Source organism: Sturnira hondurensis, unplaced genomic scaffold (genome assembly GCF_014824575.4).
Source record: "Sturnira hondurensis isolate 20B ecotype Veracruz unplaced genomic scaffold, ASM1482457v3 Scaffold0022566, whole genome shotgun sequence".
Lineage (NCBI taxonomy): Eukaryota > Metazoa > Chordata > Mammalia > Chiroptera > Phyllostomidae > Sturnira > Sturnira hondurensis.
The window spans coordinates 15219800-15238844 of record NW_028095197.1 but is presented as its reverse complement, the minus strand read 5'-3'; the positions used below and the strand labels follow the sequence as shown (position 1 = coordinate 15238844).

The 19045-nt window shown below is 42.3% G+C and overlaps 1 protein-coding gene across 5 annotated transcripts in view; it reads right to left on the bottom strand.

Annotated features, from left to right (window-relative positions):
• Positions 1-480: 480 nt before the first annotated feature.
• FKTN (fukutin) overlaps positions 481-19045 on the bottom strand; it is a 42993-nt gene continuing 24428 nt past the window's right edge. For all 5 annotated transcript variants that reach the window (XM_037036094.1, XM_037036093.1, XM_037036096.1 and 2 more), the window contains 3 exons: positions 16846-16979; positions 15037-15164; positions 481-2123 (listed from right to left, as the gene is read on the bottom strand). In XM_037036094.1, the coding sequence (XP_036891989.1) occupies positions 1910-2123; positions 15037-15164; positions 16846-16979 (476 nt within the window). In that variant the 3' untranslated portion in view covers positions 481-1909. The remainder of the gene's footprint in view (positions 2124-15036; positions 15165-16845; positions 16980-19045) is intronic.

Below are 19045 nucleotides of genomic sequence, written 5' to 3'. Positions count from 1 at the left end.
AGTCAGGGCACATGCCTGGGTTGCAGGTTCAAACGATCCCTAGTTGGGGGCCCTCGAGAGGCAATTGATTGATGTTTCTCTTGCACATCGATGATTCTCTCCCTCTCTTACTCCCTTCCTTCCTCCCTCTTTCAAATAAAATCTTTAAAAAAAGTTTTCATTGTTTTTAAAATTTGGAGTGGGGTACTTGTGGGTTACCTTTCCCAATTGTGTTTTAAGAAAACTCTGTAAGCCCATCCCTTCAGACCTTCTGGTTTCCGTTTCTGACACTCCCATTATTCTCTATTTATTTATTTATTCATTTTTTTTTTGCCAGGAAAATCTTTTTTTTTGGATATTCTTTATTTATCTTTAGAGGGGGAGGAAAGGAGAGAGGGAGAGAAATATCAATGTACAGTTGCCTCTCATGTGACTCCTGCCGGGAACTACCTCCCCTGCTGGGAACTGGCCTGCAACCCAGGCATGTGCCCTGACTGGGAATCAAACCATGATCCTTTGGTTCACAGGCCCGTGCTCAATCCACTGAGCTACACAAGCCAGGGCTTATTTCTTAACTTCTATGAAGGAAGAGGGTAGAGAAAAATGCCAGTCTGGTTCAGAAAGTCGTCCCAAGGAGCCTAAGCTTCCTTTCCTGGACCTGAAGGGAAAAAGAAGGTAGGGTGTTTATGGTGCCTACACAGGCCTTTCCTCCATACTTGGAATATATAATTAAAGTGACTCCTGAAGAGATGGGGAAGACAGGGCCATCCCAGCCTACTCAGGGCTGTATTCTGTGGAGGAAAAGGAAATGAGGGTTTCAGAGTGGGAGGTAAACTAGGGAAGTCTGAGTTCCTGTCCCACTGACAGATAAAACCACTAAAACTGATACACACACCACAAACACTATGAGCTGGGATGAAGAATAGTTGCAAGGTTTTCCATTTATCTTCATTTTGGAGACCTGATGTAGCTGTAGAAGTGAGAGGGAACAGGGAGGCTTACATACCATTTAACTGGAGAGTACACAGACTCCAGATCAGAAAATACTGAATGTCCGTGAATAGCTCATATTGCTACCTAACAGATGGCTGGGAACGAAATAAGGAGAGCAAGTTTTGTGCAGCGACAACCCTTTCAAAATCATGTCTGGCAGCATGGTCTCACCTGAATGATTGGTCAGCAAGTGCTATCAGAAGTCAGTGGAAATATCCTCACAATGGCTAGAAACTTAAGCATTACACAAACATAAGCTCTCCTTGCACTTCACATATGAAAATAGACAGTGTATGAAAATGTGGGTATCTTTAACAAGGCCAGACATAAGCTCTCACTCTTACAGGATGTAAGTCAATTCCCCAGCAGGATGCTCACGGCACGAACCTGCCAGCATCTTCTCCTGATGCCACCTGAAGTCTGATCACTTCAATATTAACTCAGACGCCACAACCTGAAAAGTAGCTCTAACGTACAAGCTTCAACACAGAGACCAGGAATGGCTTATTCTTTTTAACTAGTGTATCCTTCCCTAACCTCTTGTGGTGAGCCCATCTTCCAGTCCAAGCATCATCTAACGTTTTAAAAGCACTTAGAGGACACGCCATATTCTATGAGCTCTTTAAGAGTAAGCATGTTTCCCTCAAAGGAAAACGGGGGTGCTTACCAAAGGGAGGGAGAAAAGGAGGCAGGCCTCTGCCTCGTTCGCCTGCTCTCCGTGGTAACCTAGCACTGTGCCTGGCACGTGAAGACTCCTTAATAAATGTTAAATGAGAGGATTAAATCAGTTGGCTTAGGAGTTAGAACTCTTTCTGTGTCTTCAGACTTGTCGTTTTTCTTTGGCTCCTGCTTACATTTGACAAATAGATATATACCTGTTAAACACTTAGCCACCTGTTTTTCAGGCGGGGGTTCCACCGTTCCGGCCTCTGCTGTCTCAGTATAACTGGATGACCTCGTCCCACTCGGAGATAGGCCAGATTCCATTGGGCTGCACGTTGGAGGGAGAGCGCTTCCAGTCCCATGTCTTCACGGGAATCTTCCAGGTCTTACCATAGTTGGCTTCAATGTATTCGACGGTTTCACAGGGCACACGGACCTTCATGTCTACAAACTCGGTCCAGCACAATGCAAACTTGGGAAACAGGTACCTGGCAAAACAGAGCAATGTGGAGAGGGTTAGGCTTCCACCCTGGATGGGTTCACCAAGGAGCCCAGCTGGCAGTGACCTCTTGGCTGAAGGACAGTCCTCTCCCACTGAGCAGCTTTGGGGAGAGATAGTGTGGACACTTTACTGTTTGGGGCCATCCAGCATCCCGTTCCTCTTCTAATGTTAACAGCATCCCAACTGCCCTCCCCACTCCCAGTCCCTGCACCAGGAAGTGCTGAGCCTGGCCCTAGGTCCCCCAGGTGGGCCAAAAAAACCCGGGCCTCACCAGTAAATTACAGCCCCCTATTCTGTGTTGGTGTTTTCTGAAAAACGTTTCTTCACTTCACAACATGGGAAGAACTTTCAGGAATGAGAATCAGCTTTGGGATTTCTGTTGGAACGCTAGGAGAAAGAAGTGCTCTTTTTACTGAGGTTTCTAGGCTGGTAGGGTAGAAGCTGAGCACAGCTGGTGGCCACTTTTGTTCTTAGTCAAAGTGAAAGGCTGCCAAATGATGGAAGAAAATGACAGAGTTCAGAAAACCCTGGGACGGTGCTTGGATATGGCTGTGGCCATTCCTTAACCAAGCCCAGTCGACCAATTCATATATAAATATTCCATTTGACTACGTTTTTAATACTTGCAATTCTTTTTTAAAAGATTTTTAAAATTTATCTTCAGATCGAGGGGAAGGGAGGGAGAAAGAGAGGGAGAGAAACATTGATGTTTGAGAGGAACAGCAACTGTTGCCTCTCGCATGCCCCTAACTGGGGACCTGGCTCAAAACCCAGGCATGTCCCTGGAGGAATTGAACCTGCAACCTTTCGGTTCGAAGGCCAGTGCTCAATCCCCTGAGCCACGCCAGCCAGGGCGAATACTTGCAATTCTTACTACGCAGCAAGAAGCATGTGTAGCACTGAGAAAGGAAACAATACCCTTCTGGTCAGCCAAAGTGTCTGAATCAACCCTGGCATATGACACACTCTCCAATGAAAGCACCACAAATGCCGGTACCTTTGTGATGGGTCATGTTAATTTCTGTGTCCCAGATAGCTTTTGATAACTTCTCATCTTAGAGAGCTGAGGAAATCCCTAGGGTCTGCCAGAGTATTTCTCAGACTTCGTTCCTAGCTCATACTGTAGTGAGAATTTCATACCACAACTCATGGGCATGGTGAGTGGGACTCAGTGACTTGGCTTTTTGAGTAAAGCTTCCCACTCCATCCCCTCCTCAAATGCAGAAATACATATCCAAATGCTTGCAGGCACTGTTTCAATAACTCTTGAAGGACAGCTATAACCAGTATTCCTCCTGCTCTGCCTTTTTATTTTACCACCTGACCTTTTAAAATCTCTGTTCTTAGTCCCAAGCCTTTTTTCCCTGCTTAATAGTTTACATATCATTAAACCCCATCAGATTTAAGCTACTACTAAATACTAAAATAAACAACACACGTGTAAGGTGAATCTTCTTTTCTTTCACAGACTGGGCTTCCCGAGGCTATGCTGCTGGCAAGACTCCAGGAGGCAGCCTTGGGTGGGGGTGCCGTGCCTCACAGGGACCCACCTGCAGCCTCTGACTTTCCAACACCCTTCCTTCCATTTCAAGTGCTAACAGACACCTCCAAAGCAGCCCGAGGAATATTAGTTAAAATGAACTTTCCTCTACCTATAGCAGAACTATCTTAATTAGTAGTCTCAGATATTAAACCAAAACATGTTCCTTGAACATACTTTGGATAGAATTTTATATATTTCAAAGGCAAGTGAAAACTATCAGCTTTGTTATATTTACATTTTTATTACAGCCTATACTGTGTTGCTATTTTCTGAAAAGATGGTTCCTCTCTTCACAACATGGGAAGAACTTTCAGTCATGAGATTCGTAGTGGCAATAGCAGATCACAGAAATTTCAAATATCAGAGGATTAAAGAAATAAAAAGGAACAAGGCAAAAAAGCCAGATGTCAAAATGTAATCGTATTGTGGAAATGAGATCTAACTGGGGTGTTCTCCAAGGAAAGGTCAGTTCTCACGTATTCTGCTTTTGAATATCATGTTTTATCACCAGATGAATATAAATGAAATATACATGAAAATGAGAAGCCGAACAAATTCTAAAGAAAGCAACAAGTCCCTTCTCCCCAAACCAATGGGTGCTGGTGGCTAACAGACAATCCCAGCTGGCTCCTCCGAAAAGACAGCCACAGCAAATCTCGCAGCCGAGGAGGAAATAAGATACAGTATCGCTCTACCATCTGCAGGTCCTTTTACTCCACACGCTCATACTCACAGAACTGCCGGCTTTGTCACCAGACACAGCCATCCATCACCAGTCTCCACCTGCCCCAATCACATGTGGGTCAGCAGATATCCACCTGCCCCAACCTATCAGGATGACACACTGAGGTTGAAATGAGGCAAAAATCATGGTCTATGTAGTAACACAGGTCTGGAAACTTCTCTCTTAAATATTAGCCTCCACAGTTTTAGCAAAAAGCTGAAAGGAAACTCATAGACCCAGGAGAGGGTAAATAAGAATACCACGGATTTTACAAAAGCAATGTTTCAAACCATAAAAGGTTTATGAACAAAAGCAGAACATTTAAAATACATAAACAATGTTAAAATAACTCAAAGGCAGTGTAACTCAAATGTTAATTTTGTTCCTCGACAGAAACATCCCTAAACCTTTTCTTTTCACCAAGTAATTTTTAATCCATTCAGCCAAAATAAAATTCCAACTTCCTAGGAAAAGAGAAAAAATAAACAAACCATAAAATATAAAAAGGGATGGTAAAATGGGATTGTGGAGAGGGTAGGGGGCAGATTAGTGACACAGAACACCACAGGCCATGTACTCTGTCCAGGTTACCAGTAAACAATGGCTAATAATACACCATGGGTCTAAAATGTAACCTTGGCTTTCAAAGCTCTGACAGGATCCAAAATGTGCACAGACTTAAATTCAGACAAAGCAACCAACCCTACATCAGAAAAATAGTCAAGAGGTCTTATCACACGCATGCACGTCAAAATCCTTCCATTCACTTTCTATTTCATACAGTTTTCACTTTGTTACTTTTGCATAGGACAGTAGTTGGAATTAAGAGTTAGCTGGAATAGACTGTCTTTCCCCTCAGTGACATCCCTCCAATCTGGGAAAGCTACTTACTGGTGGCTGGTAAAGTAATTTCATCAGCTATGTAAAACCTATAAATATATTGCTAAATGAAAAACACTTCTTTATTATTATTAGTTAGCAGGCTAAGTGAGTTACAGACACCAGTTACAACTGGATCTGACCTTTTAAACAAGTGTGCAGAGCCATTTTGTTAAACAAGAACGTAAAACAACACGCACAGCTGATCCGCCTCACCAACGTTGTCTCTTCTTTTAACTTCTAATTTCTTTTCCTTGTGTTACACCAGTGCCTTAAACCCTCTGGCTTAATAGAAGAAAGAAGAGCATGCATTCTTTTGCTCTTTTCTAACTTTAATGGAAAAGTGGCTGAAGTTTTATCGCTAAACACGATTGCTCATTCTGAGTTTCTGGTACGTTCCATTTATCAGCTTAAAGGAATTCTACATCCCGTTCATTCCAAGTCTACTAAAATAACCCTCTCTTTCTTTTTAATTAGGAAATGTATCAAAAGTTTTCAATGTAACTTACTTTTAAACTCTGCTATGCGGTCTCTGTAGGACAGAGCAAGTGGTGATCTGTACCACGCGAGAAAGAAGAAAAATTTTGCCATCAATGAGTAGACAACACTTCAAGCTTGTATGGACAGTTACGGCGTGACACTCCAACACACACTCAGACTGACTATATCAAAAACTGTCTATTTAAGGCATGCACAAAACTTTTAAGGCCACAGGACAAAGTCTTAGGACATTTTTATTTCTACTGCATAAATTCCAAAAAACTAGATTGATAGCTCACCCACAACCAGCTAGATTCCAGGTATGCTCGCTTTGTCTCACACAAATTTTATAGGATTTCTCTTTGGGAATAATAATAATAATAAGAGGAGATTAAATCATGACTTAAGATTTCGTCCTAAATACATCAGTCTTCTCTCATTTTGATCTAAGATTGCCCAATCTGTCCAATGAGATTATCAGTTTTTCACAGCAGTTAGGTCTAGCTTGATCAATTCACAGCTCTGGTCCCAGATACGTGTTTCAACTTGGGATACTAGGCTCTTTTCTCTTAGCATTGGTTTTCTGAGTCATGAAATATTTTTGTTTTCTTTTACCCTTTAAGTCACCTTTTTGAGGTGTAATTCCCATGTAATGAAATGCGCCCATTTTCCCTTCTGACGAACGCACATACCCACGTGACCACTACAATAATCACACAGCAGCACATTTCGGCCCCCTTGCCTCCGAAAGCTCCCCGGGCTCTTTGGCAGTCACACAGTCAACCCACCCTGGCCCTGGCAGGGTCTTTTCACACTCTTGGTTTGTTTCGCCTGTTCCACAATTTCAAATAAATACAGTTACTGGTATGTACTCTTCTTATCTGACTTCTTCCCCATTAGCAAAATGTTCTGGAGAGTCACCCCTATTATTGCACCTCTCAGGAGTTCGCTCCTCTCTTGCCGGGCAGTGTCCCATTGTTTGGACACACCACAGTGTGTTTACCTGGTCACCGGAAGGTGGACATTGGATCGTTTCCACTGTGTTGGCCACTCTGGACTGCTACATGTGTGTACGAGGCTCATCTCGAAAATGTTTTTATATCACAAAATACTACCTTATAGAATACCTTACAGAATTACACTGAAAGACAAAATATACGACGGTCTTAATATAATTTACTTCCCATAAATAAAAGATCTGCTTATTCATGCTGAGGTAATTTCTTTAAAAAACAAAGTTTGCTATGTAAATAACCGCCACCTCTACATACTGTGTAAAGTACACAATTACCACATGACATTCAAAATTTCCCCCCAGATGACTCAATTTTGCACAGTCTACTCACTAAGGTTCGAAGGTATAATTAAGGAGACCTAAGATATAATCTTTTTTTCTTCCTCACAGATATAATCTTTATGTGGTAAAATATGAGGCATAGACAGAGTAGAAAATGTTAGATCATTTTTAGAAAAGCCAATGTTTTAAATACACACATTTGTTCAAATTTGCCTTTTTAACTTCACAGCTCTAAGTACTACAAAGACAAACATGTTTTTTAAAAGCTAAAACAATGGGAGCATAGTATCTATGAAGCTGAGAGAACCTGAGAGGGGGTTCAACAACCAAGTCTAGTCTCTAACCTCTTGTGAAGCAGATGCATGAAACCAACCGGGGTGACTTCACCTGCCGGCTCCGACTCCCCAGAGGTGCTGGGTGGGATCCAGTTATCGGCCTGGAGTCCCCCCACCGCGGAGCCAAGCAGGCAGCCCGCACTCGGGAGGCCCGACTTTGGTTCCGAGCGGGGCTCAGCGCTCACCTCGGCCTGACCGATCGAGCAGGTCGGAGTCTCACTATAACTGGCAGGACAAGCTAATCAGCAAAAGTACCCCCCAAAAGCATGAGAGTGGCAAAGAGGAAAAAAGATTTGGAAGTTCGGAGGAAGGGGAGGTTATCTCCGGTTAGAGGTACTGAGGAGCAGCTTGGAAACGGAGGCGACTCAGTGCTCTTGCATGGAAAGAACTGGAACTTTTGATGATGAGTAATAATCCAGTACTACTTACTGACGTGCTCAAACTCTTGGACTGAAACCAAGTTTCAAAAGGCCGGGTGTCTAAATGCAATGTGGTGTTTGGGATCAGATGTTAGAACAGACAGAGGACATCAGTGGGAGAACTGCTGAAAGACAGGTCGAGTCTGGAGTTGAGTGGCCTGTGGGGCACCAGTGTCCATATCTGGTTTTGCCGAACATGCCACGGTGATAGTGTGTTAACCAGGGGGACCGGGTAGCTGGCGCACAGAAGCTCTCTGCAGTGTCTTTGTAACTTTCCTGTAAGTGTGAAATTATCACAGAACTAGAAGTTTACTGAAAATATAGGAGAACAAGTAGGCAGAATAAAGCATGCTGACAAGGAAGACTATGGAGGTCTGCCAGGAGTCTTAAGGAGTCAAAGAAAAAAAAAAGACTGAGAAATAAAATGCTCTACTTTTATTAGTATTAGAATATTGCCTGCATACTCCTCCTCTATTTCTCAGATGACACAACCAAACAATAATTTCGCTTCTGGGAATCTATTCAAGAAAACAATCCTGAATAAGGCTTTTACTTATTGTACAAAGATACACATAGAATTTTTAATAATAAAATATGGGAACAGTCTAAATAGAAAAATAGTGAAGTAAATGTATTATTAGGCCTTTCTCTATATTCCCTCTGTCTACCTAACAAACTTCTCTATTTTTAAGCCACACTTGCTTGCCTCGCTTCTAGAGGAAGCTGACTGGGTATTTCAACCACACTTGGCACATACAGTCATGAGCTGCTTAAAGAAGGGGATGCATTCTGAGAAACGTGTCATTAGGTGATTTTGTCGCTGTGTGAACATCATAGACAAACCTAGACAGCTTAACCCACTCTGCACCAAGGCCACATGGTACAGCCTATTGCTCACAGGCTACAAGCCCATGCAGCATGTTACTGTACACAACACAGCAGGAAACCAAGCACAAAAGGAAAGGATGCAACCAAGAGACGCAGTAAACCTGAGATAAATGAGGCTGCTGCCAGCATCGCACCGTGCTAGGCAAAATTACTTTTTATAAGTAGAAAGATTCTAAAGTAACAATAAAAGTATAGCAGAGTAAATACACAGACTAGTAACAGTCATTTATATCGTTACCTAATACTGTGTGCCGTGTGTGATTGTATGTGCTGTACTTTTACATGACTGGCAGCACAGCAGGCTCGTTCACGCTGCATCACCACAAGCATGTGGGCAATGGGGTGCACTACAGTGTTAAGGTGGCTATGAGTCGCTACACAATGGGAACTTCTCATGACAGTGAGCCCTGTGGGCCCACTGTCATGTAAGTGGTCTGTAGTGGACCAAAGCGTCATTATGCGGCACCTGACTGCACTTCACTTCCTGCACTGCTGATACCACACTTTGCTATTTGTCTCATGCCTAGGTTATGAGATCCTTTGGAGAAGAAACTAAGTCACATTCACATCAGAATCTAGCACATCACAGTTAGTAAGTTTTACAGAAATTAAATATTAAATTACATTGGAGCCACACTTGGGAGTCTAATCATTGCACAGAGGAAAAGATCCAAATTTTCTTAAGACATATATCATAAGCAAAAGCTGCAAATATGCGAAGCTATAAGGAGCCCACCACAAATCCAAGGGGCAGTAGCTCTCCAATTAGAGGTCACTGAGGTGGCTGTACTGCCCTGACAATGCCAATAAACAGACGTGCCGTTGTCGGGGAGGGAGCACGGTAAGTCCTCACTTACTGTCACTGATAGGCTCTGCAACTTCAAGCCAAACGACATGAAATCTGAAGACAGCTTTACCGTAGGCTAACTGGCATAAAGAAGAGTTCTGTGGCCACGGCATCTCATCGGCATCACACTGAAATGACGTGGAGTGAAATGGATGTCTTTGAGGACCCTCTCACTAACAGTGTGATGCAGATCACGGCGACACTACCACTGCACACTGATGAGAACGTGAGCTCTGCAGTGACGCTCCTCGGTCTGAGTCTTAAAATATGGGAACAGTCTAAATAGAAAAATAGTGAAGTAAACGTATTATGTACTTCACTATTATAGCTCTGCTGTAATTTCCTTGTCCACAGAATAAAGGTGACAACAATAAAATCTCCCGTATAAACTTGTTTCGAGGGTGACGTGAGATGATGCACAAAAAGCTCAGCATAGTGCTTAGCATATACCAAATGCTCAGTAAGAATTCATTTTTATTATTACCATTAGTATTGCTCCTCAAACGTTGGGCCTCTGCTTACATCAGCTGATTCAGGTGGGAACAAAAGAAATAACTCAAAGAAATGTGGGAAGTATTTGTAGGAACTGTGAAGTTGTGGAATAAAAACTTCGTATGTCAAGAGGCATAATTATTGCTTTTATTCCTGGTGATTGGGACTCTGGAGAACAAAAATAAACATTAAAAAATCTAGACAATATTGAAGAGTAGAATTCAGATTTTACGTAAGAGAATGAATTCAGGTAAAGGAGTGATGGACTAAAAGCTACGGATGTACTAAATATTGGAAAGAAAATGTTTGCCCAGAGAATAACTAACCCAGGTTATCACTGCGTGGGAGCAGCACAGTAGTAGTAATAGTGATTATAATAGTAACAATAAATAGCAAGGATAGCAGCAGCTAACTCTATACAGTGCTTATTAACTATATACTGCTCTAAATGCAGTACATGCATTTAGAGTTAATCTATTAACTCTTAGAAGAAAGTAGTTTTGCCTAAGAGTCCGCCAGGTCTGGAGTTAAACCTTGGCCATGCCATTATGGAAAGATTACCCTGAGTGAATTACTTAACTTCTCCAAGCTTCAGTTTCCTCATATTTAACTGGGAGTGAAAACACATAAACCATAGGGGTAATGTGAAGATTACTTGAGATTATAAAGTACCTATCACAGTACCTAATATCTAGCTGATTCCATGGTATCAATATCTGTATTGATGTTATTAATATCATAATTATTTTTAAATCTTAGGACCAAAAACAGTCTGAAGGCAAAGAGTAAAATTTCTTTTTTTTCACCTTTATCTGGGGACACTCTTTCACTGCTTTTTAGAGAGAGAAGAAGGGAGAGAAAAGGGAAAGAGAGAATCATCAATGCAAGAGAGAAGCATGGATTGGGTGCCCCCCTGTGTGTGCCCAGACCTGGATCAAACCCACAACCCCTGAGTTACAGGACGATGCGCCAACCAAATGAGCCACAAGAGCCAGGGCAAGAGTAAAGTTTGGAAAGGAGGACATTTTTTTTGAAGATTTTATTTATTTATTTTTAGAGAGGGGAAGGGAGGGAGAAAGAGAGGGAGAGAAACATCAGTGTGTGGTTGCCTCTCCCACACCCCCAACTGGGGACCTGGCCTGCAACTCAGGCATGTACTCTGACTGGGAATTGAACCTGCGACCCTTTGGTTTCCAGCCCATGCTCAATCCACTGAGCTACACCAGCCAAGGTCCTCTCCAACTTTTTAAAATATGATAAGCCTTCTATGATATTGTTAAGCTTGTCTCAGAATTTACCATGCAGGAATAAAAAGTAAAATATTATAATGATAAAAAGACCCTTAGACGAGCTCTAAAGGTTTTTTTGCTCCCCTCTAGAAAATACCACAGTTCTTTAGAGCAAATAGTGCCGAAAAGAATGAAAATGGCATATGGCTGGGAGAATCTTCCAAAGAAACGACTCTACACAGCCATCCTGTTCTTTTCTCTGCCTTTTAAGGTCACGGTAACATGATAGAAAATCTGGGACTCACACCATCTGCCCAGACAGTTCTATCACTGCTCATTTCTCTCGTTAAATAATCAGAACACCTCCCACTTCCCAAACACTGCTACCATAAAGAGCAGTTAAAGCAGAATGAAAGCTCTTTTTATTCAGAAATGTAGTGGTTAGAAACGAAGAGCGCTTTTGAAGTTTGTGGATTTCAGATGTCAGTGAGAAGAAATTCAAGTCTTAAAAGAAAATTTAAGCATAACAGGATTATGATACTGGCTCCAAAAAATCATCTTTCTTAGAAAAAGGTGACATTCTCATGAGTTCTCTATGAACAGATTTCAGTTTAATATTGAGATACTTATATAGGTTCCTAATCTCTAAATTTCTCAGAAGACTAGAAAGAGGAATAGTTTTCTTTACCACTACTTTTACTAGCACTAGTAAAAGCAGGTAGCAATTACTTAGAACTCAGGACATGCTTAATTCTATTCAAAATTCTTTTGTATGTTAACTCAATCTTTAAATCTGCTTAGTGGCAATTCCTATTATTATTCCAATTTCACACTTGAGGAACCTTAACACAGAGAAGTTAAGTAACTTACCCAAGGTAACACAGCTAGTAAAACATAGTGCTGGGATTCAAAAACAAGCAGACTGGCCCCATGCCTTTAGTTTCTATGCCATCCTTTCTTACCGCTTTTTTTTTTAAACAATGAAAGACTTAAACAATTTAAAAGTGTTTATTAATTTTAGAGAGAGAGGAAGGGAGAGAGAGATACATTGATTGGCTGTCTCCCATATGTGCCTCAAGCAGGGATCAAACCCACAACCTAGGTATGTGCCCTGACTGGGAATCAAACCCACAGCCTTTTGACATACGGGATGACATTCCAACCAACTGGGCCACTAGGCCAGGGCTGATTTATTGATTGGGGGGGGGGGGCCAGGGAGGGAGAAAGAGAAAGAGAGGAAGGAAGGAAGGAAGGGAGGAAGGAAGGAAGGAAGGAAGGGAGGAAGGAAGGAAGGGAGGAAGGAAGGAAGGAAGGAAGGAAAGGAAAGGAAAGGAAGGAAGGGAGTAAGAGAGAGAGAAAGAGAACCATCGAGGTGAGAGATAAACTGCTTGGTTGCCTCCCTGCCTTCCTTCCTTCCTCTCTTTNGAGGGGGGGGGGGGCAGGGAGGGAGAAAGAGAAAGAGAGGAAGGAAGGAAGGAAGGAAGGAAGGAAGGAAGGAAGGAAGGGAGGAAGGGAGGAAGGGAGGAAGGGAGGAAGGGAGGAAGGGAGGAAGGGAGGAAGGAAGGAAGGAAGGAAGGAAGGAAGGAAAGGGAAAGGAAAGGAAAGGAAAGGAAAGGAAGGGAGAAAGAGAGAGAGAAAGAGAAACATCGATGTGAGAGATAAACTGCTTGGTTGCCTCCCGTACATGCCCCAACTGGGGACCGAACCTGCATCCTTTGGTTTATGGGACTAAGTTCCAACAAACTGAGCCACACTGGCCAGGGGTCTTATAGCTTTTTTAAAATGCCTGTAAATTATACATGAAAATTGGCATCTTTAGCATATCTGAATAAACAAACCGTGGGACTTTACCACCCCCCATATACCTAGTCACAGTGAGAGTGTCGGTTACATATTTATTAACTTATAATCAGTACTTACCCAGCATGAAAGTGTGTTGTCAGATAGCAAAATACTTTTTTATATTTAAGAAAACATTTCAGGAATAAGCTCCAGGGTCAATGTCAACTTAGGGATACTTTATAACTTTGGGGAAAAGGTTTGGATTACTCGTAAACCTCCAGAACAAGTTTAACTCTACATGAAGACTCCTTGTCTTCAAATAAAGATTCAGTGGTTCCAGTAGGGTATGTGAACGGACACAGGAGAAGCCAGGCTCAGTGAGGTCTCCTTGTCTGTGTTACAGAACACTCCCTGCTGTGCCCAATGGCTCAATGTACTCAATGATCAGAGCACCAATCTCAGCTACTTGGTGAGGTACATTTATGCCTCTGGGCACATATCTACCCTAATGGTGACAGTAATGATATTAATCCCATTAGTAATCACAGTAACAATATACAATAACAAGAATGATAACCACTATCTACTTAATAAGTACTAAGCACTAGGCTAGGGGCCTCGGATTGTCAAGTATAGCAGAGAGGTGGTGGGAAGTAGAGGTTAAAACGGTGAATTCTAGAGACAGGCTGCTATCTGACACCTTTACTTATTTGCTACGTGATCTTGAACAAGCTACATAAATTCTCAGTGCCTAACAGAATGTCTACTACCTCTTAAGGTTGTTCTGAGGATTAGATGTGTTAGCACGTGTAAAATGTTCACAAGGTGCCTGACAGAGTAGTACTACCCAAGTTTAACAGCCGAGGAGATTAACATCTAGTGAAGCTTAAGGTCACGCATGAGTCAGGTGCAGCTGTGGTTTCCAAGGTCAGCCCGACTCCCAAGCCCCTGCTCTTCGGGTTCTCATGCCCATTCATTCTCTCCCGGAACTGAGAATGGGCTCCCTGCATCATAAAGGCCAGCACAGTTACTCTAACGCTATTGTCTGTCTTTTCTCATCAAGGAGATTTACGACGGCAGCATTAAAAAACTGTTTAAAACGCCAATCTCACGTACTGCATTCCTTCAGTTCTGAGACACCACCACCAACTTTTCCATCTGTGAATCATGTGTCTTACAATTATAATTGGCAGCTTTTCCCTTCTTAGTAGCACATAAAATAATGTGGAAAAGTAATGCATCTTACGGTGGATATCATCTTACATTTGACTAACTACGGTAGCTGTTAAACCCAACGGTATCCTTTAAGGGTTAGCCCTCAGTCTGTGTGAAAGGCACATATCAGAGATTGCCCAGCACTCATGGCCTCAGCCCCACTCAGTCCCAATTTCATCACTTAAACTTCACTTCACAGTGACTGTCTCCTTACTGACCTTTAACCCATTCCTACCCAATTACCAAGCTCCTACAGCTCTAACAGCTAATCAGTGTTTTGGCTCAGGCTCTGGGGTTGGTCTCTGAGTTCCTTGTTTTGGTTTAATCTTTCTGATGACTCAAGGGTTTCTCATCTTAAAGACCCTTTGGAATGACAAACCAGGGACACTTCCTCCTTGCAGACTCTACTGATAGGTAGTTCTCACCTTGCAAACATAACTGGGCTCTAAGGGTAAGCTGAGAAAGTATTAGCTGATAATGGAGCCTTCCCAGAGTCTTTTTCTTTTTCTCTAACGTCCAAAGTTATTTCTATGGCCCCCCTCCTTTTAAAAAAGACTTTATTTATTTATTTTAGAGAGAGGGGAAGGGAGGGAGAAAGAGAGGGAGAGAAACATCAATGTGTGGTTGCCTCTCATGTGGCCCCCACTAAGGATGTGCACTGACTGGGAATCGAACCAGCGACCCTTTGGTTCGCAGCCCGCACTCAATCCACTGAGCTACACCAGCCAGGCTCTATTACCCCTCTTATAAGTACTTATCTGATTCTTACTTAAATTTTTTTCCTGTCTTGGCCTGAGTGCCTCCATTCCACACATGGTCAGTCTCTTCATAGAAGAAAAAAATGTCAAGTTTCACATCATCTTTTCCCTGGAAAGATAGTTCCAAGCTGTCTTCTACCTAGAGGGAAAAAGAATATCTTCACAGACTGCAACAATGGAAATACATATTTTTAATTTTTAAAAAATGTTTAACAAGATTTTATTTACTTATTTATTTTTAGAGTAGGGAAGGAAAAGAGAAAGAGAGGGAGAGAAACATCACTGTGTGGTTGCCTCTCATGCACCCTGTACTGGGGACCTACCTAGCCAGCAACCCAGGCGCATGCCCTGACTGGGAATCGAATCAGCAACCCTTCAGTTTGCAGGCCAGCATGCAATGCACTGAGCCACACCAGCCAGAACAGAAATATACATTTTTTAAAGAAAGGTAATATTTTATATAGAGTATTGATTTTAAGATACATGTTTTCAAGTAGGAGGACCTATGAAATTGGGATGCATCAGTAGCATGCTACCATTTGGTTTCTTTCTTAAATGCATAATGTCGCTTCTTAGAGTTGATGACAGCGCAGGAATATGACTTAACAGTGATTAAATTATCACTCTGCAGGACATCCTGTTCCCGAGCCCCCTCCTGACTAAAGAAAGAAAAGAACCAAAGGCAAATTGCTCCCTTTAACAATCAGGTACAATGTCAGGAAAGAAGTTTTTCATTATAATTAATATAGAAGTACTTAAGTAAATGTTGTATTATAGAAACCCATATACAGACCATGGATCATTACAATATGTACATGAAAAAATAAAGTTAAAGGAACAAGGAATTCTGAGAGTACTTTCCTAAAGAAGCTTATCCTGCAAATACTTATGTTCCCATTGCACTTGGTACATCTGTCTGTTACAGAATCAATCACGTACTTATTTATGCAGTTTTTTCCTTCCAATTAGATACAGAACTCCTCAAAGGTAAGGACTATACCTTATTCACCTTTATGTCCTGGGTGCAAAGCACAGTGCTGGTGATGTCTGCTGAATGACTAGAATTCTAGTGCTTTGACTTTGAACTCAGGAAAATATTTTATTAATTTTTAAAAAATGAACTGGAACACTTATAATGAGGAAAATAATTTTCCAGTGACTGAACATACTTCTACTTGATTTCCAGGTCAAAAGCACTCTGAGAACAAGAAAATTAATAGTAAGGTGATTGCAAGGGATCAGAGACTTAGGGCATCAGAATCAAATTGTGTAAAAGGAGATTTCATCTAAGCCATGATGACTTATTCCTAGCTGACCTCAAAAAAAACTGCTAGACCTAGGACAGATGAGATAAACAAGAAATTCAAGTACTCTTTGAAATGAGCCTGTATTTCTAACCTTTAGCAATCAATGAAATGTTTTGTGTTGATAATGCTACACTGCTCAAGTGGACATAAAGCTAAATGAATTATGAGAAACTATAACTTCAGGTAGGGTAGGTGGGATTCTTATTATATTAATGCACATTATGTATTATGTTAATTTTCTATTATGTTGTTGCCTAACGTAATGGGAATAAATTCCTCTGCAAGAGCCCAAGGTCTTTCTTTCTATCATTGTTTATAGAGAGCCAGAGTCTGTAGTTTTTTAAAAATAGTGCGGAGGTCACAAGTGCTTGCAGGCTTCTGCCTAATTCACCCAGGTGGACACCAAGTGATGAAACGATGCATGCAACATTCTACTCATTTCTGGGTTCTTCAATACAAACTTTACTTTTGAGACACGTTACTTACGAAGTAAAATAGATTATTATTACTGACCTTCCCAAATTTGTGTTTCAGTGGGAGTCCTGCATCCTGAAATGCTGGAATAATATCAGATTTGTAGTCTTGTATAAAAATTCCTATGTCAACATCTTTACTATAAGAAATAATACCGCACTGTCGATACCATCCTAAAAAATAAGAAACAAAATAAGAAAACTTAAAAACTCAAGTTTGGAAAAAAATTAGATCATTCATTGATCTAATTAGATCATTAGATCAAAATTAGATCATTTATTGATCTAAAAAACTCAAGTTTGGATCATTCATTATTATAATGAATGATCTTTGTAAAATCCTAAGGATTTTATTTCATAGGATTAGAGTTAGAGTGCTTTACTAAAATTATATTTTAAAAATTAAGCCCTGGCTGGTGTAGCTCAGTGGATTGAGCACAGGCCTGAGAACCAAAGGATCACGGTTCGATTCCCAGTCATGGCACATGCCTGGGTTGCAGACCAGTTCCCAGCAGGGAACGCACGAGAGGCAACCATACATTGATGTTTCTCTTCCCCTCTCCTTCCCTTCCCCTCTAAAAATAATAAATAAATAAATCTTAAAAAAATTTAAATCCCAAACTAAGTCTGTAGTTATACTACCCATCTGTTTAGAAACCAATCCTTCCTTCCCTCCTTCTTTCCTTCCTCCTTCCCTCCCTCCCGCCCTTCCTTCCTTTTACTAGACTGAGCATAAGCATCCTCAAAACTTTTCATAATGTGTTTTAATTTCTGAATAAAGAAAACATTATTAGCTTTAATAATGTTAGGTGGGCCATCCATTGAAGAAAACTAGACTTTTGGTTAAGATGGAGGCACAGGTAAATAGGTAAACATGGCTCACTTCCTTGCACAACCACAGCATAATTGCAGCTACACTATAGAACAAATATCACTCCGAACGGTCAAAAAAATCGAGCTGCATGGAAGTCTGACAACTAAGGAATTAAAGAAACCACACTCCTCCAAATGGATAGGAGGGGTGAAGGGGAGGAGATGTGGATACATGGATACATGGAATGGGCTGGTCCCAAACACTTGTGGGGGATATAAAACCAAGGGATATCTCAGGAGCGAGGGGTCCCAGCTCCACACCAGACCACACAGCCCTGGGTTCCAGGACCTGGAAGATAATCCCCATAACTTCTGGCTGTCAAAACCAGCGGGAGTTGGGTTGGCAGAAGAAACGGTGGGATTCTCAGGTGTCTCCTCTGGGAGGGCCCTGCCAGGGACGTACTCAGACTCACTCCCTCTGGCCTCCAGCACCGGGCAGCACCTTTAAGGGCACTGGTGGCATATGGGGAGGAACTGAAGTGTCATTCCTCTGGTATCAGGGCGAGAGCTGGGGGACAGCTCCCAGACAAGACTGCAGACAGCAGCCCCTGTACCTTTTCTGAGCCCTTCCGCACACAAAGCCACAATTCGTGGCACCATATCTGAGTCTCCATCAACCTGGCTCACATGCTAAGCCCCGCCATGATGGTTCCTAAAGGCCTGCTCCACCCAACTTATGGGCCGACCCAAACTGGTAACAGTGACTTTTCCACATGAAGGGCTGGGCCAGGCGTAGGCTTCAGATCTTCCTAAATCCACTCAAACAAGGAACAGCTGAACCTAGACCCTGTTACCCCTTACCCAGTGGACCCAGACCTGGCACTAGCAGCAGCCATCTGTAGGTTGCTTTATAGCTTATGCCAAGGGGCCCCCTGAAAGAATGCAGGTAGAGGCTGACCTTGGCCTGCACCACCTGGGAAACTCTAGCACCCGCACATGCAGCAGACAGTTACAGACCACATCGGACACCACCACCCAATCATCTCCACAAGGCAGGCAGGGCGGTGCTTGTGGACCAGGGGTCACAGCCAGTCCTACCGGCTGTCTTAGCTGGGTAAATCCCTCCCATTGACCTGCTGACAGCAATCAAGACTCGGCCTCCTCAGCAAGAGGAGGGCATACTCAGCCAACAAGGGGGGCACACCTTAAGTACCCACCTTGGGGGATGGGGTGGCTGTGCCACTGACCCTACAGGACACCTACTATATTAGGCCACACTACCAAGACATGGAGTCAAAGCAGCTCTACCTAATACATAGAAACAAACACAGGGAGGCTGCCAGAACGAGGAGAGAAAGAAACATGGCCCAAATGAAACAGAACAAAACTCCAGAAGAAGAACCGGAGTTTTAAACAAAATGGAGATA